Source organism: Hylaeus anthracinus, unplaced genomic scaffold, assembly GCF_026225885.1.
Source record: "Hylaeus anthracinus isolate JK02 unplaced genomic scaffold, UHH_iyHylAnth1.0_haploid 12002, whole genome shotgun sequence".
Lineage (NCBI taxonomy): Eukaryota > Metazoa > Arthropoda > Insecta > Hymenoptera > Colletidae > Hylaeus > Hylaeus anthracinus.
The window spans coordinates 11,329,568-11,353,253 of record NW_026534349.1 but is presented as its reverse complement, the minus strand read 5'-3'; the positions used below and the strand labels follow the sequence as shown (position 1 = coordinate 11,353,253).

The following is a 23,686-nucleotide window of genomic DNA, read 5'->3' as shown; positions in this document are numbered from 1 at the left end:
TGGAAATTAACCATTAATTTTTCTATTGGTTAATAAAGCATAATCTAGATTTATAAATAATAAAGTTTAATTATTACATACCCTGTTACCTACATCCTTAATATTTATTCCACTATTATCATATATATCAATGAAGAAACAATAAGTTTCGAAGACAATAATTTATTCACAAATTAACGGTCGAGATTGCGTACTTCAAAAATGATCGAGTCAAACTTACATTGGAAAAGGTAATATTTTGAAATTATTAATTATAACGTTGACAAATATTTGAATAATTAAAGAAAAGGGATTGTGTTGGTTACACGCAAGAGCTTTTTGGACAGTTTATATGTATAATGTACTTGTAATCAATGAAAATTTTGAAAGGTCCGTTAATCTGTTTCAAAATTGGCGCGCTCCGGTACGGGTTAGTTCGGTAAATTTCGCATTGGCGGAGTTGCGAAGGGAACGAACAGACAGGTCGTGTTCGAGGAACAACGGAACAGGACCATTCTGTACGTCGCGGAAGAATGCGTAGCCATTGTTGGTGCTGCGATCGTTAGTTTCTAGATCCGAGATCGTCATGGGCACGGAAAGCCATCCGATTGTACGAGACTTGAGGAAAATGTCGGTGGAGCTCGGCACGGAGCACTGATACGATATTAGTGCGAGAGATCGACGTCCGCATTCGTAAGTGTGGAACTAGTTGGTCGGGCCGCGTCCGCGTTCGTCGCGTATGCGAACCGAGCGCTCGCAGGAGTGAGAGTGAGTGAGTGAGTGATACGGTGGGGCACACTCGGCGGCGGCCATAACACCGACCAACCAAACTAGCGAGCAGGGAGAAAGCGTAGTTCGGAGTCGAGTGTCCAAGACGTAGTGGTAGTGTTTTTCGAATAGAATTCCTGTGGAAAGTGGACTTCCATTGATCAGGTAAGTGATTACAAGTAATCTTGGACTTTGTGGGTATGTTGATGATAAGTATAGCGCGTGGTGTGTGCCGTGGTGGTGCGTAAGTGGCGGCTGTAGCGGCGGGCCCTTGGGAGCTTTCTTTCCCGAGCGGCCATACCGCCATGTTGAAACCTACTCGAAATCGAGTAACCGAAAAGGCGGTTCTCGGGTATTCCACGCGCGCCAGAATTGCCCGATGTGAGAAACGTTGCGAATTCGGCGCCAGTCAAGCGCTCGACTAGATTCTCACACGGCGGCTTGCTCGTGTTTGTTGTGTGCGTCGGCTGGGTGCATCGGCTGGGCGCGGGTCTGCTACCCTTCCCCTCGCCATCCTCTCCTACTTGTCCTCCTCCTCTTTCCACTCTCGCATCTACCGCGTTTATTTTTCACCCAACGTCTCTCGTGGATCTCTCACCTTTCTCCGTTCCTACTTTTTAAGACTATTTAACCACCAAGCACCTGTTTTACCCGCGAACTTTTTATCTTTGCCCTTGATGCGCGGACCTCTACGAATAGAACGTCTTCCGCGGCATGGATTGTTCTGGCAATGCTCTTCACCTGGTAGAAGCTCTCTTGCTTCCCATGGTCGAAATCTTATGGTCCTCCAGGAGATCGATTTTTTCTCCGTGTATTGTCAATTTTGTGTTTTAATAGTCAGCTCACTTTCTATAACAGTGTACCAGTTATTCGTGCCACTTTTGTAAAACTTTCCATTTTGGCTTACACTGGTCTTGAATGGAACAGGGTATGCACGTTGATTTTTGCACACAATTTTTTAATGTCGTTGTGCGTCACGGTTGGACAGAATTTCATTCATGTAACAGATAACAAATACAAATTTCGTATAGCAGTTTATTTTCAACTTTTATTTCATTGACAAATTATTTAAACAAGCTTTTTATTTGTTCAACATGAAAATTTATTTGATTTTTTCATTAAAATTGTAATTTCAAATGATTAAATAATAGATAAAAAATTGTTCCTTTTATTCCTTATGTTAAATTTGTTATCTAGATGAGAATTATGTCTACCCATGCCATGCGTTAAAAGTGTTGCGCTTTGAATGCATTGTTCCTGACCAATCGTTCTGCCAACCATCCTGTTTCTATTTGTACTGTTTTTGTTGAAAACTGTTTATGTTTTCATTTAACATTATGCTCTAATGATCTTGCAAATGAGTAAAATGTTTAAACATTATAAATTAACTAACCTGGACATATTTCTCCTTCTCCTTCTATTTCTACCCTCACCTTTCCCCTTGCTATTTTAATGACTATTTAACCAATAAGCACCTGTTCGACCCACGAATTCTTTATGTCAATGGACAGAACATCTTTGCAGCATGGAATGTCTTAGCAATGCTCTTCACCTGGTAGAAGCTCTTGCTTCCCATGGTTGAAATCTTATGGTCTTCCATGAGATCAATTTTTACCCCCACATATTGCCAATTTTGTATTTTAGTAGTCAGATTACTTTCTGTACCAGTGTACCAGTTATTTGTGCCACTTTTGTCAAACTTTCCATTTTGGCTTATACCAGTCTTGAGCAGGACAGGGTGTGCACGTCATTTCTTAAATATATAATTTTAGATATCACTGTGCATCAAAAGTGATGGACTTTAAATGCACAATTCCTTACCGATTCATTCTGTTTCCTAAACTTCACATATTCGCATACATTATTTATAAATCTTCTTGATATTTTACAGTTTCGTTGTCAGAAACTATTTATTCTTTTCCCATTTAACATCACGCTTAAAAAATCTTGCAAATTAGTAATATATTGAAACATTGTAAATTATTATATTTAGCAGTATATGTTTTCAATTAGTTGCATAAAATCAGATTTGAAATAAGATTTAGGTATATTATGATAGCTGTATATTTCTCAGATTGTTGTATGCCGCTCACAGTCACATAAGATTAGTAATATAATGCTGTATAATAGGCTACAAAATTATAGTTTAGTTGCTTTTGTTACATTTTACATGGTTAATACAAAGATTTGATTCTTTGTTTATGTTTTATATAAAGATTGCATTTTAGAATTATTCAAACACAGATGAGCCTTGAAATCGATACATGCGTTTTATCCTATATCAATAGCAATTTGTAAATTGTAGTTTTTATTTATAAATTTTTTCTAAACAATTTGCTAAAAGGAACAGATTTAAAAGAGCAATTTGAACGTATTACAACTTAGTAGCAGCTATATATTATCACTTTATGTATAGTGAGGTGGAAAAGAAAAACATTGTTATATATGTCAAGCATGTATCTCATAGAATCGGAATTGCATGATATGTTAAATAATTTACACAGATATACATAATTTGAGAATAAATCAATGTTTAACTTGCTCTAAAGCAATAAAACAATTTGGGGTTGTTACAATACGGGGTCCTGTTGTTATGTTATCCAGATGTTGCTAATGTCGCGAGTCTTGGCTGGAGGTACGGAGTCTCACAGCAGTGTACAGGGCTGACATTCAAAGTACTACCATTCGGTAGGCTTGAGTAGTGTTATGCCTCCACGGCACCAATCTCCCTGGTTGCAGCGCAATCGTCTTGGCAAGCAATTAGTGAGCTACCATGCTCAATTCAGAATATATCCTTGCCATCTCAATTGTTGATGAAGCCTCATAGCGTCAAGCATCAACGTAAGGCAGTTACCTGCTGCATAGCATTTATGTACCATATATGTCGGAAAGGTAGGTGAAGCTCATTATCGTGGACTTGATGAGCCTTATATTATAAAATATACCTAGTTATTTCATGAAATGTGTAAGAGAAGCTTGATTGTATCGGTCGGAGTTTGACATCTCTTCTATAGCGAAACCTGCAATTTCAAGAGATGGAAAGAAAGATTATCAATCCCTAAAATAATTAAAGAATATGGTATATTATAAGTTTATATTATGGTGTTAACGAAAAATAGGTTATACATAAGCGATATTTCGTAATGAATTTTATTCGATCGAAAGTGCGATTTAGAACCTTGTGTCGAATGTTATTTTAACTATTTTTGTATCTATTTACGAAGTTTTCTTACATATTTATTTTTTTCTGTTGCAGAAACGAAGCCAAGATGCAGCAGGTGGACGCTATCTCCCAAAATAATTCGGTAAGTAATAGATTTGATTTTATGGTATAACTTCAAGTGCAGCTTGCTTATTAATGTACTAATGCTATACATAAAAGCTGCATCGAATTAAATACATTTCCTTTGTATGATTCCCATGTAGTCGATACACATGTGAAAAAGCATATAGAGACATATTATTACTTTGTTTCTTTATGTTAAATTCTTAACCCTTGAAAACATTCTCTCACTTACTTCTACAGATGTATTATTTTGTAGTATTATGTGTAGTGTCTTTTATTATTTGTAATAAAGTTTTAATTATCTGATATAAATACATGATTTGTATTAAAACTCAACCTTAATATCTTTAAATTAGATACAAAATTTTCAATTAGATATTACTCTCAATGCTGCAATATAATTTATGTTTGCTATCTATTTCTAAACTATTTATACTACAAAAGAAAATCAAACTTCTTAAAACCACTATTGTGTATGTCCTTACTTCTGGTATTATGTTGAGCACAAATCATTTTATGTCATGAAACTGAGCGCTGTTTGATTGAATGGTATGTATGAATTACAGTTAGATGTGGAGGAGCGAGAAAGGCTGTGTAATATACCGAAGGTGAGATTCCTTGTTGAGTTTTGTTTCAACTAGGATATATATATATGCTAAAAATATAAAATGGCAGCTCATAATTTGTATTGAGTGATTTGAAATTTTGCTTCTGTATTTATATAAGATTTTATATAAGCATAATAAATTATTCGGCATAAATTAATTTGCATAAATTAATAATTTTGTTTTTGCATTATTTTTAAAGCAGGATATATTTTGCTCAATGTATTTAATTTTTATTGAATAAAAAATATATGAGATATAGATGTCAAAAACTTGTAAGTCATTTCATGCAATATAAAGTTTAGATGTAATTCCTATAGATTACTTTTACAATTGTCTGTATTTTATTTTGTATATTCTTTTTTTATAATTCTATCTTAATTGCATGACTGTATGAAATGACTTGAGAGTTGCCATTATGTTTCAGTTGGAAATATTTTTGTGATATATATTTTTATTACATACCTAATTAGAGTTCTATTAAAAGAAATTCGAAATTGCTTGCCTGTGGTTATGGAATCTAAATATTTAGCAGCCTAATTTGCTCATTGCATGAGTGGGTTTATCTAATTCTCTAATGCATGAACCTTGTTAAACTTTGAAAATTTATATACCTTAACAAAATTACGATTTATATAGCACTTTTACAAGATAGAAATTACCAACTCTGTTCTGTCCAAACTATTTTATGTTAAAACTGTCAAGAATTACTTTTAACTACTGTTCTCATATATATTAAAATGATCGTTTAATTTAAATCAACAATAAAATATTACAGCATGAATTATGTACTAGAATTATTCATAATTTCTATTTCTGTGCATTGGTTTCATACGAAAGAAGGGCAATGGTCTGACTTTGCTTTGCGATAAGAAATTTTATTTTCAGTTGTGAACTTAATGTTATATAACTGTAGTAATAGAACTAACTAAGAAATTAAAGTTATAACGATACGAAATATATAAATGGAATCTGGATAACGCAGACAAGTGCACCTGGTAAGACATCGACTACAACAGCAGCTCCTGGAAAGGAACCACCACCACGCGATGAACCACCCGTGGAACCGGTGAACGGTGTAGTCCAACCACCTGTTGTGCCACCACCTAATCGCCCAGGGCGTATTACCAATCAACTACAATTTCTCCAAAAGGGTGTCCTTAAGCCAGTATGGAAGCATCAGTTTGCGTGGCCTTTTCAGCAACCTGTAGATGCCAAGAAACTAAATTTACCAGTACGTGGATATTTAAGTTCTAATGTATTTTCTTCATGAATTGTGTAAATATTCATGTTGAACAAAATTCTAAGAAAATATAAGAAGACTAATTCAATTATGAAGGTTAATTTAACTTTTACAAATTTCCTAGGATTACCACAAAATTATAAAACAACCAATGGATTTGGGCACAATCAAAAAAAGATTAGAAAATACATATTATTGGAGTGGGAAAGAATGTATTCAAGATTTCAATACAATGTTCACCAATTGTTATGTTTACAACAAACCTGGAGAAGATGTTGTGGTTATGGCACAAGCTCTCGAAAAATTGTTTCTTACGAAGGTAATTATGTTTCAAAATCTTTCAATATTTCAATTAAAAGAGAACATATATTGTGTGGATGTATGTGTGATAATATAATAAACACTAAACAAACTACTAGGTTGCACAAATGCCAAAGGACGAGGTAGAACTCGAAGTTCCTGTTTCAAAGGGACCCAAAGGCAAAAAAGCAGGCAGAGTTGGAGCACCAATAGGTGGAGTAGCAGGGGCTACAGGAGGTACAGGTCGAGGTAGACCTTCGTCTGGTGCAGCTGCAGTCACTTCCAGTGTACCAAATAGCCTAACGCCTTCAGCTACGTCTGCTGGAACAACAGGCGTCATCCCCATGCCTCCCCTTGGCACCCAAGCACCTGCATCTGTACCTGGGAGCACTAATACGACTACTATTGCTCCTCCATCAACTATGGGAGTCACTCCCATGGCTACTCATAACTCTTTGCCTCAACAAGTTGTCCCTCCAACTACCGGTTACCATGCACAACCAGCAATGGATCCGCAAGCAGCTTCTGCTGTACCCCCTCCTCCACAAGTTCCCACTGCACCCACAGTAATGCCTCCATCGCAACCTGCAAAACTTAAAAAGGGAGTGAAGAGAAAGGCTGATACTACAACTCCTACTGCAAATTCTTTTGAACCTTTATATAAATTGGATCCTAAAAATGCCAAAATACCTACGAGACGAGAATCTGGCAGACAAATAAAGAAGGTAAAAATGATGTTCTTTCGTTTAATAAGCTATTCGTGCATTAAGTCTTTTCTAAAATGTTAAAACATTCGTGTGTGTGTTTTCGTACACTTTTCATATTGAACATGCAACCTGTTCGTCATATAATCATTTGTACCTAAACAATTATCTCAGAGAAAATTTTCTAGAAATTATATATGTCACAAAGATAGTCTAAATTTCTTTCAGACATTTTAAGTATAATAGTAAAATTTTAACACAGGGATGGAGAACCCGCAGCCCAAAGACAGCATGTCTTTTAAGATGTCCTAGGCGGCTTTTTCGCGTATTTTGTTAATAATATATCTTCTTCGTTTTATATTCTCAGATGGTATTTATTTTAAATAATTGAAATTAAAAAGTCCATATTTTTAAATTACAATGGTAATAGTGATTAATGATTTGGGAGTAATATAGACTTCTTTTTGGTTTTTAGGGCAATATTTAACATTTTATTCAAGTCGACGTTTCGACCTAAGTTGAAGGCCCTCTTCAGGATAAATTCGTATCTTATTTAAAAAAAGTGATAATGTAGTTTATATTATATACAATGTGAAACAATGAATGTATTGATTTTTTCCTACTTTAGTTCCAGTTTCTGACTGTGTTTTTTACTAGGAAAGATTTTAGTTCTTTGTTTGATAATATTTTCATTAGTTGTTAACATAAAATTTATGATCTGTTTAGTAATCGTAATTAATAAGTTAATGTAGTTTCTATATTTTCGAATGACTAATCTACTAAATATATTAGTAAATGGTAAATTATTCTTTTTCATTCAAATAAGTTGATCGCGCGTAGTTGTTAATCGGCAACTGAAAATATTGTTCTAACATTATATATAGCATTATATATAACATGGTAATTAGTAAGTGTTCTCTTTATGTTGCTTTTAGATCAAAATAACTCTATCTGATGTATATTAATGTAAAAGATGCGTTTTCGTTGTATTTTAATTAATTTTTATAAGTAAGATATGAATTCACCCTAAAAGGGTTTTCAACTTAAGCCGAAATGTCGACTTCAATAAAACGTTAAATATTGTTCTTAAAACCAAAAAGAAGTCTATATTATTTCCAACTTATTAATAAATTTGATTTTTCCAACAGAAAACTGCAATGTGTTTAAATCCTGGACGACATGCTAGAAAAAACAGACTGAAAATTCGTTTATCATTCTATGAATTTTTAAAAATTTCTAATGGCAAAAGGTTCTCCACCCCTATTCTAACAATTTGAAAACTTAAGCAAATATCAATTTTTAACAATGATCTCAATAAATTAAAGCATCTTGTATATTTAAGTATTTTTGTTCCTTGAACGCTATAATCGTATCAGCCATTAATACATTAACAAAGAGTTTGTAACGTGGCTGTTTCAGCCAACGAGGCAAGCGGAAGACGGCTTAGTGCCATTCCAGGCCAACATGCCCCTGATTGGGGCAATGGCCCAACAGGTACATTTATTACTACTCCTTCATGCTCCTTCCTTTCATTTGTGCTGTCTTATCATATCAAGCGAACAAAATTGTTTTTTTTTTTTTTTCTTTCAAAAACTACCTAAACTCTTTTCATTAAAAAAGAGGGACAAATATTTTGTGTAAATATTTTTGTTTTGATTTATGTTTCTTTTGTATATCTCCTAAGGTAGTAGTAGGTCGCAATATAAAGTAAATATGCTTTTATGAACTGCTACTTTTTTTTGCACTTGAAAATGCAGCTGCAATATTTTTTGTAATTACTATTTATGTATTGGTTTACAGCCTCAGCATACCACTGGAAAGTCGAAAGAAAAACTTTCAGAAGCTTTGAAGTCCTGCAATGAGATTCTGAAGGAATTGTTTTCGAAAAAACATTCGGTAATTTTCACACTTTATATAAATAGAACATGATTATCGGAACAATTCTTATGATTTGTTTTTTTATTGATGTATAGGGTTATGCATGGCCCTTTTACAAACCAGTCGATGCAGAACTCTTAGGTCTTCACGACTATCACGACATAATCAAGAAACCAATGGATCTTGGTACTGTAAAGGTAATACTAAGTTTTCCTTTCTATAGTTATCTGTGTCATATTTATACGTTTTCATATCTGACAGCATGAAAAGCTGCATTTGTGATTTATACAATTATTATTTTTACAGACGAAAATGGACAACCGTGAATATAAAACAGCACAAGAGTTTGCTAGCGATGTACGACTTATATTTACTAATTGTTATAAATATAATCCTCCTGACCATGATGTGGTTGCAATGGCTAGGAAACTTCAAGATGTCTTTGAAATGAGGTTCGTTCTTACGGAAGTCGAAGATAAAGCTTATGTGCTCCTCCTTTTTTATTTGATGAAATAAACTTTTTAATGAACTAGGTATGCAAAAATTCCGGATGAACCAATGGGAGGCATGGTAGGCATGAAAGGTAGCAGTAGTAGTGCCAGTAGCTCGGGATCTGAAAGTTCTTCCGAGAGCGATGATTCTGACGAAGAACGTACCCAAAAATTGGTGGCTTTGCAGCAAGAGGTATATTAATATTTTTCTGTTATTTTGTTTATCATTTTTTTATGTGTTTGATGCACAAAATTAATTTGACCTGCAGCTGAAAGCCATGCAGGAGCAAATGAGGAAACTGGTAGAAGAAAGTGGTAAAAAGAAGAGTAAAAAGAAGAAACCAGACAAGACGAAATCAAGGCCAATGAGCAATAAGAGTAGTAGCCTTGTTGCCAGTCATACTGGTGCCATGAAAGAACTGATGAAACCAAGTGGTGGAATCCCCAACGTCTCTGATAGTGTCGGTGCTAGTATAGCTAGTGTTGCAATGGGGGCAGGTGATTTGAAAATGCCTGGTGGTATGGGTGGTGATCTTCATCATCCAGCTATTACAGTAGGACCTAATAAAACTCATGCAACAGGAAGTATGAGTCATCACCTGCCAGCGGCGACGAATGCTAAGCCAAAGGGAAAAGGAGGAAGAGGGCCCGGAAAAGCTGCGGCAGCAAATGCCGCAAACAAGAGGCCAAAAGCAAATAGTAGATCAGCTGGAACTAAAAAGAAGAGTGCCAGCAGTCAACCACCTCCGATAACATTTGATTCAGAGGATGAAGATAATGCTAAACCAATGTCTTATGATGAAAAGAGACAACTTAGTTTGGATATTAATAAACTACCTGGTAAGTAATAACTAATTATCTATTACATATTAAAAAACAGTATTGTCTAAAAATATATTGTTCATTTTCATACTCTAGGAGATAAATTAGGACGAGTCGTGCACATAATACAATCTCGAGAGCCTTCATTGAGGGACTCAAATCCGGATGAGATTGAAATTGACTTCGAAACGTTAAAACCATCCACATTAAGGGAATTAGAGAGTTATGTCGCCTCGTGTTTGAGAAAAAAGCCACGTAAGGTTTATTTTACGTTTTGTTGGATATTATGATAAGATTCTATGATCATTTCTCAGTAATAGAGGCAGAATATTCGAATATTTATTTTAGAAGTTTTATCGTAAAATATATAAAACAGCTTTTTTAATTTTATTCAGAATGTAAAGTTATTACTGTATATAAATTATTGTAGTATTTTCGAGAAACTAGAAAGTATAACTAAACATAGGTTTTCGTACATCTTTATTTTAACATATTTAACTCCTCAATGTTCTCAGATAAAAAAGTTAGTGGCAAATCTAAGGACGAACAAATGGCAGAGAAAAAACAGGAATTAGAAAAAAGGTTACAAGACGTTACGGGGCAGTTAGGCAATGTTAAGAAAACAGTTAAGAAAGGTTAGTACCTCAACTATTTTGTGCAACAATATTTATTTCGTAAAAGTATCAAAAAATTGGTTACTGATTCGACAAAAAAATGGTTACTGATTCAACAAAAAAATGGTTTAAGTATTTGGCAATGCTTTTTACAGAGGACAGTAGTAAATCAGTTGATGTAGTTGGAACTGGAGGAGCCAGTGGGCCTTCGCGATTGTCAGCGTCAAGCAGTAGTAGCAGTGATAGCGACTCCAGCAGTAGTTCACTTTCTTCGAGCTCCAGTGATTCAAGCGACAGTGAAGCAGGTTAGATATGAACCTCATGTAACTGTTGCTATTATTAGACCCTTACTTGGGAACAATGAACTACTTATTTATAAGTAGCTTCCATGAAATATGTTTTTCTGTGAGATTTAAAATTATGGGGTTATTTGCGACTGTTTTTCTTTGGTGGAATGGACAGCCTTAGACAAAATTTTTCGTGGAATTCACTACCATTGACACATTCTATAGAGCACAGATTTCTATTCACGTTTATGCTGTGAAATATTACAAAGACAATACATTTATAGACCTTTGACAAGTATTCAAATTACATGTATATTATTTCCTTTTTTCTCAACTAGTTTTTCTTCACATAACGTGACAGAGTAGTTTAGAGATTCCATTTCTATATTTGTAGCAATATGTAAATTTGTTTGTATATTCATTAATTTCTCAGGTAAAACTGTTCGTTTCGAACAACAATAAACTGTCACTAAGTAAAATATAAAAATCATAGACGTGAATCTTCTAGTTACTTTAAATAAAGTTATTCACCATTTCATGCGGGTATTTGCTACATGGTAATAAAAACTAAGGTTAGTTTTTATATTTGAATTTTATTTTTATTGCATAGAAGGAATGTCACTGTTTATGCATGTTTTTCTTTGTGTATATCTTTTCAGTTGCTGTAAAATTACATTACTCTTATCGTATATCTCTTGTTTAAATATTGTCAATCTTCGATGCTTTCCAAATCTTATATTATCAATTCTAGAAAGAATTTACGTGCAACAGAAAAGGTCTATGGAAATATAATATGATGAATGCTTCAAATGTAGTGCACAAATTGTTAAATGAAAATATCTGATAGTAATTAATGCTTCAGTGTCAACTGTTAACGTACCGATTTTCACTGTTTCAAAGTACTATATTATAATAGTAATTTAAATAATATTGGGTAGTTACATTTTTACAGGGAAATACTTAAAGAATATAAACACAAGGAAATTCGTAGTTTAATGTATGAAATTATAAAAACATAACGTTTGATGCCCCATGACTTGGTGATAACTTTAAACTTAAGAAATAATGTGAACTCTGTGCCTAACCAATTTTGTATTGGCAATTAAAACAATCGAAAATACCGGTGCAACAATACCGATACAATATATGCAGCAGCGGAGTAGTACGAACAAATTTTCCAGACGGGGGTTTGACTGCACAAATGCATCGCAAATATCTTCTTAAGCTGCTAAATCTTGCTTATTAATTGTATTTATTAGGACGGCGTTATTCGTGTAGCTTAAGTGCTGCGTTATATTAATGCAAGTACGAATGTCGTGTCAAGTTTCATTGTAAAGTTTGTATTAACGATAGATGACACATAATCATAATATAAATTTACTTAAATCCATATGTACATTTTCAAACAAAAGTATCTCTAAAAATGTTTTTGAGTATGGAATTTGAAACTTGACACAATTAAAGAATTTCTATTTAATTTACAAGACAATATGCAATGGTAAGAAAAAAAGGTGAGCTAGTGGAGTGCAGACTGTGTTTAGAGGATACCATATGCCATGCCAGCTTATTTCACAAATTACATTATTGATTAAAAATGATTATACTTATATTTTCTCTTGCCCTGTCGGTGTTGACAATACATTCTGTTGCTCGAAAGTCAAGTATAGTTTGCTACTCAAGGTAACTGAATTCTTCACTGCAGTCTCGTGCTTTATTAAATACGTAAGAATATGTATCTTGAAACCAGTTAGTCGCTTGAACAAAATGAAAAAGGTTACTTAGTAGTTAAGAAAGTTGCAACAACAAGTACATTAAAAATACACAATGTAGCAGGGACTGTAGTGTCGAATGTTAGCACCTTGGATTATACATTGTAGCTTCTCCTGACAATTATACTGCCCTACGTAACCCAAGCAACATCATGCAATATATTAACTCTTGCAAACTTAATATTTATTTACATTAATTGATAAGCAGAGCATTACTTGTATCACTGTGTTTTTTAAATCATTAAGTTTGTTTCCTCGCATTGGTTCATTCATGTCGTATCATTTCTCAGAATATAGTACAGTGATATTAACAAGCGTCATTCTTACATTAAGTGTGAAGATACACTTATTACCTGAGTGACGTGAGAACTGTGTTTGGGCTTCTGAACACTATATTTGTTTCCACAGACTAGACTGTGTGGACTTAATGGTCAATACTTGAGAGGAACAAATTAGGCAGTGATATTATGATACACACGGGAAACAAATGCAGACAATGTGTATTGGTGGCTGGATTTGCGAATCAGCGTTCTAAGGTTACTATAATCCACAGCTTTCGCGTCAAAATAATCAATCTAATTAGATACACTCTCGTGTTGATACTGTCTCCGCATACAATTTTAGAGTTTACATGTTTCTTGATGAGCTCTTATCTGATATTACCTCATGTTACTATTTCCATTTCTTAATTAAGTTTACTTTCATAGAAGCCAAAGAAGCCGTGCTTCCTTTGAAAAGTCAATTATTAAGATTTCTCACCTCGTAAATACGGTTTGGCGTGATAGTACATTATATTTTTTTATTGACTAATGAATGGTGGAATTGAAGCGAAGTTTTGAATCTTCCTCGAAGTATGTGGGTTTGAGTAAAACTAGTTACAAAACGAACGTAAATTGAGCGGAGAATGTGATATATGCGAAACGATAAACAATTTCCATTTATTTTGTTGTAAGATCAATGACTTTGAGCATACAAGGTTTATGTTAACATATCAGAGAAAGAGAAAGGCAAGGGGAGTGTATAAATAACACAGACAGAAAGAACAGATAGCTATATTATTTGTAGCAAATAGTGGAAAGAGAAGGGAATGGTAGAAGAAAGAGGAAAGAGAGCAGGTTAAGGAAATGGTCTACAATACGAACAAGGCACCCTAGCCTCCAAACACATTGTTTGCACTCCGCTAAGCTTTGCTAATCGTCGTTTCATTACTCTATTTACCACTAGTTCTTCATTGGTATCCATTGTCAGTTTTCTCATTTGTGGATTTACTTGAACAGAAGTTTAACAGATTTTCATTCTGCTAAATCAATATCATTATGTCAATGAAATATGTAGATCGGTGCGGTTTTACATACTTTGCTATACAAATTGTATTATTATTACATTTGGTAAAAATAAATTTTGTTTTCTCTCAACAATACGATTTGAAAATATGCATAATACGTACTATCGATTCAAAGTATTCATGTTGTAACAGCGATTCAAGTAATATTAATTTTAACCCGTCCTATTAAAACATTTTTAGAAAATCTTTTATACAAGTTTGAATGAGGTTAATTTTAGTGATATTTTGTTTTTATATTTCTATGTGTAAATGTCTGCTCCATGATAGCGTTTTTTGTTGAAATATCATGTAAATTTAGTTCTTATATATAGCAAAATATATACATAAGAAGTTATGGACGTAACTGATATAAGATTCTAAGGTGCTTCTGAAAGCACTTCATGCTTCAAGATGTTGCATAACATGAACATTAAAAAGGTGATCAAATTCGCACTCAGTACAATTTAATGGTATCATTAATCGTACGGTCAGCAGCGTACTTACTGTTCCAGCAAAACAAGTAGAAAAATAAATTATTAACTACTATTAATTTTACCAAAAGAAGAAACACCAGAATTGGTCAAAAAAGTGTTCGTTGATTTCTAAGGAAATTATAAATATTAAGGTAGATATGAAGCGTTGATCAGAGTAATCCTATTATCATTTTATGTTTCCCACAATATTGAAAGTAAATAGAAAAATTCCAAATACTTAGTTAGACTACGTGAGATCAAATTGATGGCGTGTGCTGAATTAGATAGAAACTATGCATCTATTAAAATACAATCACCATTAGTTTGTAACATGAGGTATAGGGCATTTTATAATAATATTAATATTGCCTTCCAAAATTTTTGTAGCATTTATTCCATATACAAGCACGCGTCTAAATTTTTTCGCATTCTTATCCAAACTGGAACCTTATTCTTCCTTCTAGATCGTTATACGCAAAAGCAGATCCAATAAATTTAATATTTTGTTACGCTTTTGGGATGCTCTTTTATTTAAAACCATTAATTATCTCTTCTTTTAAGAGTCACGCGAGCGTTCCATCTGTTTTCTGCGTATCACGAAAATTGCATAGCAACAATAACACAAGCATACGCGATTTGTACATAGTGAAGACTAATATATCATAAAATATTAATAATAGCTATAAGTTATGAAAGAAGGCGAGACACAGGAGACTTTTTTAAATGCATACACAAAGGTAGACGAGTGAAGTAAAAAGAGAGAATTAATTCTATGAGGTCGTTTAAGAGTCGGGGTTGGCTCATTTGGTGGTCCAGTTAATTATATTATATAAATTAAGACATGCTGGAACTCCTACTCGATGTTTTTTAGCTTTTCATTATTTCCTCTTGCAATCGTTTTGTCTTGTATTGTACATTTCATGAATTTTAATCTAATATCGACCATTCCATTGATAAATATGAATTCATTGCGGGCATGAATCAGGTTAACTATAGTATTAGAGTTGCTTCTTGTGACTGGTATAATAACTACTATTGACACCGAGCAGGAGTATCTTGCCACCGATCTCAATGTTGTGCTAACTGCGACTTGAATTTACGTTTCAAACTACTTGTACGAGTGTGACACTCTTGTATCATTCATGTTTAAGTTGAGTCCATATTGTACTATTTACGTGACTTTTATTTGCATTAATTTTATTATTATACTACATTAATTATATTATATTACATTACACTGTATGAAAACTAAAAAAAAGGCAGTTTGATGGTTTTTGTAGTCAACATTTTGTAATCATCATTTTCTCTACTGTCACGATTATTATTGTAATAATCATCATTATTATTATTATTACTATTATTATTATTATTATTATTATTATTATTATTATTATTATGATTATTATGATTATTATTATTATCCTTATATAAAGAAAAAGCGCGCTCTTACATACATATATAGATTGATATATGTATGTATGGCAGTTTCGCAACACGTGAGCGTATGTATGTATGTGCGAACGCGTGGTATGTATGTATGTATTTATGATGTGTATACATATATGTATATATATATATATATATATGTATATGTATATATATTTATATGCACACGCAATTACTCATAAATAAATTGAATACAACTAACTTTATGTAGAATGAGAAAAGAATGAATTGTTCTGCGCATTAAAATTTTTTAATATAAAAATTATTAAGATGAAAGTTCACAAAAAATCATATAATTGAGATATTTAAATTAACATTGTTGTACACAGTGATACAATTATAATATAAGCATATGAATAAAATCTATTAGAAAATATATGCTCGAAGTTTTTTAATTTTGTTTCTAATATACTTAATATTTAGTTTGTATATTTTACTTGGCGAAACACAACACTCATGGCTGGTATCCTCTGCACACTGCATTTCACTATATCTCCATCGATCTATCTCTTGTAACGAGAAAATGATTGATTGCACATATTCACGGTTAGATGCACGTTACATTGAATTACAGGGAACTCTACCAATCGTCCACCAAGAAAGAAAACAAAGAAGAATACACCAAGTACAGGAGCTCCCCCAACAACAACTACTGTCTCTTCGGTAAGATCTGTAAGCAAGATCTAATAGCAATTGTCTTATTGTAATTGATATACCTTGCTTTATATTTTTACAATTCCTATGTTTTACATTATAATGGTTAAGGCTCAACATTGTACAAGCTATTGATTCTATTTATATTTAAAGGTATATTGTGTTAGTCTTATATTATAAAATAATCCAAACCCCCTGGTGTGCATAGAGAAATCATTTCTATGCGCGATATATTAACTAATAGTACACTCTTTAGGCACCTACATTGAATCATACCGGAGGTCTTTTAATGAACAATCAACCTCCAACAAATTCTACGGGACCAATAACAAAACCAGCTGTAACTCAACCTAGCAATATATCTTCGGAACAAGGTATATAAAACTCGGCAGTTCCTAAATTTATTATATGTATACTAACTATTATTGTTAATATTATTCTACACGTCAGATACATTATATCTATACACATATAGACTACTTTATTCGCGGATTATGAACGAATTTGAGCAAACAAAATTTAAATGCACATGATATACCACCTAACGATAGTTTCATAAAATAATATATCACAATTTCATTTAGTTTTACACATATATTAATAATTAAATGTCATTAACTTTCATGTTCACACTTTTAATAGGTGGTAATAGTCAACAATCTGTGGCAGTAGCAGCTGTTACAGCTGGTCAAGGAATGCCTGTAGCAAGTCACACATCTATGCCGGCGCAACCGTCGCGACCTACGGCTTTGGCTACCGCTGCACCTGTAAAAAAACCTACTCCACCACCACCGACGACTTCTAATCCACCAACACCGTCAGTGTCTGTACCAACTCCACCACCGAGTGTTACGCCTACAAACACAAACTCTATGGTAGCTTCACCGGTTGTGCCTCAACCACCACAGCCACCCACATCCGTTAGTTCCTTTTCAAATGCAAACACGCCTGTACCTACAGATGGGACAACTTTAACTCAGCAGTCAGATCTTTTGCAACCGTATAATACTCTAGGTATGTTTTGTTGCACTGTGTAAGAAATTGACTTACTCTTTGACTACAATTATTTAGTTACACGTACAATGAATTACGTTACAGATTTCTGAATTTCTTCTAATAATATCTTTCTTTGTACAGCCCTTGTGCCTACTACACAATCATCGTTAGAGCAAACGATGTCAGTAAAAAAGGAATCGCACATACCAATAATTCAAGCACCACACACAACAACTAATAATACCAACTTGAATTTACTGTCGGATGTAAAGCCTCCAGTGATGACGTCAAATATGGCATCCAACATAAATTTGGGAAACATAACTATGGCCAACCTCAATATGAATTTACCACAAGGATTGGCTACGCATATATCAATGCACAACCAATTGGAGAATATGATAAATACCACTTCTCCATTGACTAGTATACAAAATTCGCATAACGTCACAATGTCGCAGCAGCATTCCAATGGATTCTCTAATATCAAACGCGAGAATTCTCCACCTAATATGTTCAATAATAATGGCATACCTGGACTTAACATGGGGATAAATATGGGGGGAATGGGTTCAATTTTTGATCCCTTACCTATTACCATGCCATTGCAAATATCTCAATTACCAGTAAAGAAAGAAGAGAAACCACTACCTATTTGTCAAACACAAATGGATCAAAAACCCATGGATGGTACGTTTGATGTTGGCTTAATTTTAATGCTTGCAGCCCATTTAGCATGTAAGGCTGTCAATTAATTGTAATTTTCATTTTTAAATTTAGGCTATCATATCTATTAGCGTTTAGTTGCTTCTACCTTTTTTTTCTATTTAATTATTCATACTCTATTAAATCACGATAACAGTCACATTAATATAGTACAGTAATATAATAAAGTCTATAAAAAATGATTTTAATTTCTTACTCCGTAGGTGAATTTTTAAATGCTCTTTAATTCTTATATACATATGTACATATTATATAATTAGTACATATGTACTTATTATACATATGTACATATCATATAAAACACATGCCTTTGCTTCGTTAAAAATGATTCTTAATCATGCTTTGCTTCTAAACTGCATACATTCTAGACTGCTATATTAACTGCTTACTAATCAAATATATAATGCCATTGCTCTAGCCGGAGCTCTTTTTGCAGAAATGAGTACGCTAGGAATGCCACCAATGGGAAATCATTCGAGTTCACAGCTCATGTGTGAAAAAAAGATGACACCACCTGACTCAAAGAATCCTGCAGCGAATTTTGCATCAGCCTTTAAAACTAAGGTAAAGGACTAAATACTTAAGGGGCAGTTTTATTAATTTCAGATTAAAGAGTCGATTTTCCTTTTTACCTGATATGCTTATTATCGTGATAGAACAAAAACAAAGACGGAAAAAGCAAAAAAAAACATTTCCCAATACTACATTAAAATAGTTGTACGCTTATTCCTTCTTAATTCGATCCACTATTCGGTTAAAAGTATCAGATCTTAACATTAATAATTTAAAAAAATGTATCATTTTCAAAGTCCTTTAGCGTAATATACTTCTTATATTTCTACATTACAAATGTTCCATTTTTTTATTTGTTTTTCACACATGCACAGACTGTAGAACAAAATGTAAAAAATGCCTCATCGTGGTCGTCCCTGGCTCAAGCATCGAGTCCTCAATCCGCAGCAGGAAGTAGTATGAAGAGTGCTGCTCGTGATTCATTTCAAGCATTCAAGAAACAGGCCAAGGAAAAACAAGATAGGGTTAGTACAACTCGTATTTTTTTTTTATACTTTGTTTTTTGTTAAAGTACTCTTACAGCTTCAGTAGATTAAATCTTCGCTAATACAACCATAGTAAATCCAAATGTCGGATAATATGATATTTTTTATATCTTGTTGATATGTTAAAGTACACAGGGTCCTGAAATATGTTTAGAGAGATTTATTGATACAACATTCAAATTCTTTTCATTAGTATCCTTCAAAATGTAATGAGACTTGATTTTTAAGTTAAACCAGGCAGTTTTTTACACAAATCGATTCTTCTTGTTATGTTGCATATAAAATCCTATGATCATTGCTGAGAAAAATTGATTTATGCAAGTACATATTTAATCGCTGTAAAAAAAAACAATTATTTCATCACAAGATCTTTGTATAATTTTTTTTTTTATATCTGAACTACAGCTTGTCTCAATTTCTAGTATCACCCCGTTTTTATTATATTTAATTTAAGAAGAACAGTGAACATTTCGTTAGCTATAAACTTTTTTTTGTGCAGCAAAGAGCTTTATTAGAACAACAAGAAATGCGTAGACAACAGAAGGAACAGGCAGAGAGGGAGCGTTTACGACAGGAAAACGAAAGAAGAAGAGAACGGGAAGAAGAGGACGCGTTAGACAAAGTTAGAAAAACTGTTGGTGATCAGCAAGGGAATGTCATGACTGCTCCATCGAGGACGGAAGAGGTCAAGGCCATTGTCGATACTGATAGCAGTAGTCCGAGTCATTCATCCAGTCAGGACAAGGCCGCAGCCGAGAGAGAGCGTCAGAGGCTACGGGAGCAAGAACGACGGCGTCGCGAAGCGGTAAGTGTTAGCATAATTTCTTTTTTCGCAAGTTTTTTATTTTTTGTCCACAATATGTTTTTTGTATGAGACCTCTATTGCATACATTGTGGCGATCGATAAGTCTTTGAAGATCTTTTTATGGAAAACAAGACAAAAGTCCTCAAATAGTAACAAATATTTATTTAATTACATATGCCCCATTTTGTTGAGTAATCCTTCAAAAATTTCTTTCAATATACATGTCTCTGTGTTTTATCGTTGATAAATGAAATATAGATTCAGTAGACATTAATATAAAGCAATAAAGACTTATCGACTAACCCACTACTTAAAAATTCAAGTCGAAAGTATTCAGTTCCATAAGGAGATATAAAATTATTGGACAAGTTTAAGATATGAATTGTAATTCATAGTATATTTTTAATGAATTTTAATGATATTCAATATACTTGAGAGGAAATTAAATTAGGGTATCTTGATGTTAATTTAAGCATTTATTTGATTTAATTCTTTAATCTTACATTTTGTTTTATTCTAAGCAAAACATGCTCGTTGTAAGCAAAGTAGATTGTTTTCGTATTAAAACAAGTTTTGATTCTAGTAAAAAAATGCTTGAATTACCACCAATAGATTCCCAATTCAAAGAACATGTTTGAATCGCGTGTAGCAAGATACGTCGCGAGTAAATTTTCTCAGTGTACAGCTTTTCGTGGGTGGATTCGGCAAGAATGGGTGTATTTATTATTTCAGATGGCTGGGCGAATAGACATGAACATGCAAAGAGATTTGATGGACGCGTTTGAGGAATCGTTATAATGTTATTTGCTGCTCTTTATAAACCCACTGAAACCGGGCAGGACTTGGATGAATGTTTGGCGCTGGACGGTACCACAGATACGTATTAATATATACGTCAGTCAATAACAATGATAAATAATAATGATAATAAAAATAACCGTAAACCGAAATAAAAAAAAAGAAGAAGACGGTGTAATAGGAGAAACTGGTGGTGCGTGTTGGGACATTCCAACGGAGAATCCTAATTTCATTTGTCCGTGAGTTCGGATTTCAAAGAGACAGTTTATCAAATGACGCAGAACTAATTGTGTGTAATCGACGGACACCTAAGTGTGACCATGTAATTAGATAAATACTTACACGACATTTTGAAAATGCTACACTGACTATTGTGTTACATTTTTCCGGTTTTCATAAGTTTGTACTTTATGTAAATTTGGAAACAAAACAAAAAATATTACGCAGAAGATAAGTGAAACGAAAGAAAAAGCGAGAGTGTCGCGTGTGATCAGTGAATGTGTGATAATGAAAGAGAGCGTGGGGAAGTGTAAAAGTTGTGTACATTTAGTTAAGTTTTATATTTTTCCACATTCAGTCATTAATCGTTGGTAGGATTACATAAACAGTGTTTCTGCCAATAATACATATAATTATTAGGTATTACTAATAATTTCATTGCAGATTTCTTTCTCGATTATGAATATACGCTATTTGTAATCACGAAATAGGTAGGCTTGTTAAGTCAATAATATAGAGAAATATACCTAATGCAAACATACACATTGGTGAATTTAATCGTAACGATCATCACGATAGCCCGTACGACTATCAGTTATCAGACTTGTGGGGGTCGTAGACGTCGTGATTCATCGTACAATAAATTGTACAATTTGTTTTATGCGATTGTTTGGACGATAATTGTACAGTGTAGGACAGTTTATGGCATAATCTGTTGTACGAAGCTACTATACCACTATCGTTGCAACTCGACATGTTCGACTCATCGTACTGACAAATCATTGCGTCTATGGCCTCTTCTAGGAGTCGGAGAAGGCCAATCGGTTGATTTAAAAAAAAAAAAAAAAAAAAATATTTGTAAACACACCTTAGAACAAAGTCGTCAATTATTACGAGTAAAGGTAAGGTGAATGTAGAATGATGTAGTTTCGATCCTACCAACCATTAAATCAGATCAGAGATACATACCTAATTCTTGGTATGCTTTCGGATCGTGGAAAAGATAATCGTGACATGATATCGACCCGCAAATTGTCTAGAAAATGATTATATTTACTTATTCGATAAAGCGAGCTAATAAAATGGAATTCATTAAAAAGGTTCTAAAACGTTGCGGAAAATGATTAAAATATAAATTCTCAAGGCGTCAGGTGTAGGCGTGCGATAAGCGTGAATTTTACGAAAATCAAATCGCTTCTGTATCAGTGTACGCGGACATTGAGTGCACCTTGAATAACAAAAAATGGATTCAACCGGCAAAAAAAGTACAAAAAATGATATTTAATTGTAAAAACAATTGCTAATTAAAGTTTAAATTAATTACGTACTCCTATTACATTGCGATTCATTTTTAAAGAAGTATTTTGAATTTGTAGAAATTACAGTAGCGGCTGTAGGTAATTGCACAGACATTACTGGCAACAAGGGTTGCCCTGTGAGGTATATTATTATTAATATTATAATTATTATTAAATTATTTCATTAAATGCAATTTTATTTTTTTAAGAAGTCTTTACAAACCTGCAAAATGTCTTTCTTTATCGTAGCGTAACGTACGTCAACTTTGTTTGGGGAATAAAGGAACGCGTTACGCTGTCACGAAACACTAATTCATGGCATCAAGATGTGCTTGATTTTATTTTTACTTCATTCGAAAGATTATACAAGTCACAAATATATGTTCCTTTCTACGTGATACTATGTCAAATGTTTTGCAGCTGTCGACACAGTGCAGATGTGTCGAATTATATTTGGAAAACTTATACGCAATCTGGTATACACTATTGGGGTGCTTCATAAGTTTTTTTGTTTTTTTTTTTAATTAAAAATTCAAACATAAATATAACAATAAATAAAGATTGTTGTGCGATGTAAAGACCATTATATTCCAAAATTATGTAATATATGTATATTATGTGTTTTTTTTTTATATATATTTTTGTTTTTTTTTTTCGTTATATGAATTAAAACAGTTTCTTTACCTCCCACTTTGCATACCTTCCTCACCTTACCGTTTCTGCTGCTTCGAAACTTTCTCTATCTTTCTTGGGTAAACTTCTGTTAAAACAATATATAATAATTATTTAAAAATTATTTAAAAAAGAACTCTGAGAGCTTCAGAATGATATGTACAGGGAGTCCTATGCAACTGGAACAGGCTGTACCTTCTAAACCCAAAAATAATCTATTATTATTAAAGAAAACGAAAAAACTTATGAATTACCCTGGTATGTACGCGATGTTCGAACGATCATTGGACCGAATTTGTTTTGTCACATAGAATCGACGTTTTTGTTTTGCTGAAAGAGATATAAAGCTTGTGGGAGATTGATGATAGATCGTCAATGCATAGCGATTAATTTTTATTTATTCTGCGTTTCCTTCAATATAATATTTATCATGATGGTACCGTGTCGCTTTGAGAAGGAATATCCTTATGG

General features: G+C 33.3%; 1 protein-coding gene across 7 annotated transcripts; it reads left to right on the top strand.

Moving 5' to 3' along the window:
- Positions 1-252: 252 nt before the first annotated feature.
- Positions 253-22,344, top strand: LOC128891844 (bromodomain-containing protein 2). 7 transcript variants are annotated; one of them, XM_054151713.1, is made up of 25 exons: positions 253-912; positions 3,352-3,639; positions 4,004-4,052; positions 4,600-4,641; positions 5,624-5,872; positions 6,006-6,200; positions 6,301-6,906; positions 8,305-8,379; positions 8,686-8,781; positions 8,859-8,960; positions 9,070-9,215; positions 9,297-9,447; positions 9,524-9,752; positions 9,837-10,094; positions 10,173-10,331; positions 10,592-10,711; positions 10,846-10,995; positions 16,564-16,652; positions 16,900-17,017; positions 17,286-17,657; positions 17,781-18,329; positions 18,784-18,929; positions 19,253-19,402; positions 19,923-20,228; positions 20,961-22,344. In XM_054151713.1, exons 2-25 carry the CDS (start codon positions 3,629-3,631, stop codon positions 21,024-21,026), a joined length of 4,434 nt encoding a protein of 1,477 aa, XP_054007688.1. In that variant the 5' UTR covers positions 253-912; positions 3,352-3,628; the 3' UTR covers positions 21,027-22,344. The 7 variants fall into 7 exon arrangements, with proteins under 7 accessions (XP_054007688.1, XP_054007683.1, XP_054007682.1 ...); XM_054151708.1 differs by having other exon boundaries at positions 9,524-10,094; positions 18,802-18,929; XM_054151707.1 differs by having other exon boundaries at positions 255-912; positions 9,524-10,094.
- Positions 22,345-23,686: the final 1,342 nt, after the last annotated feature.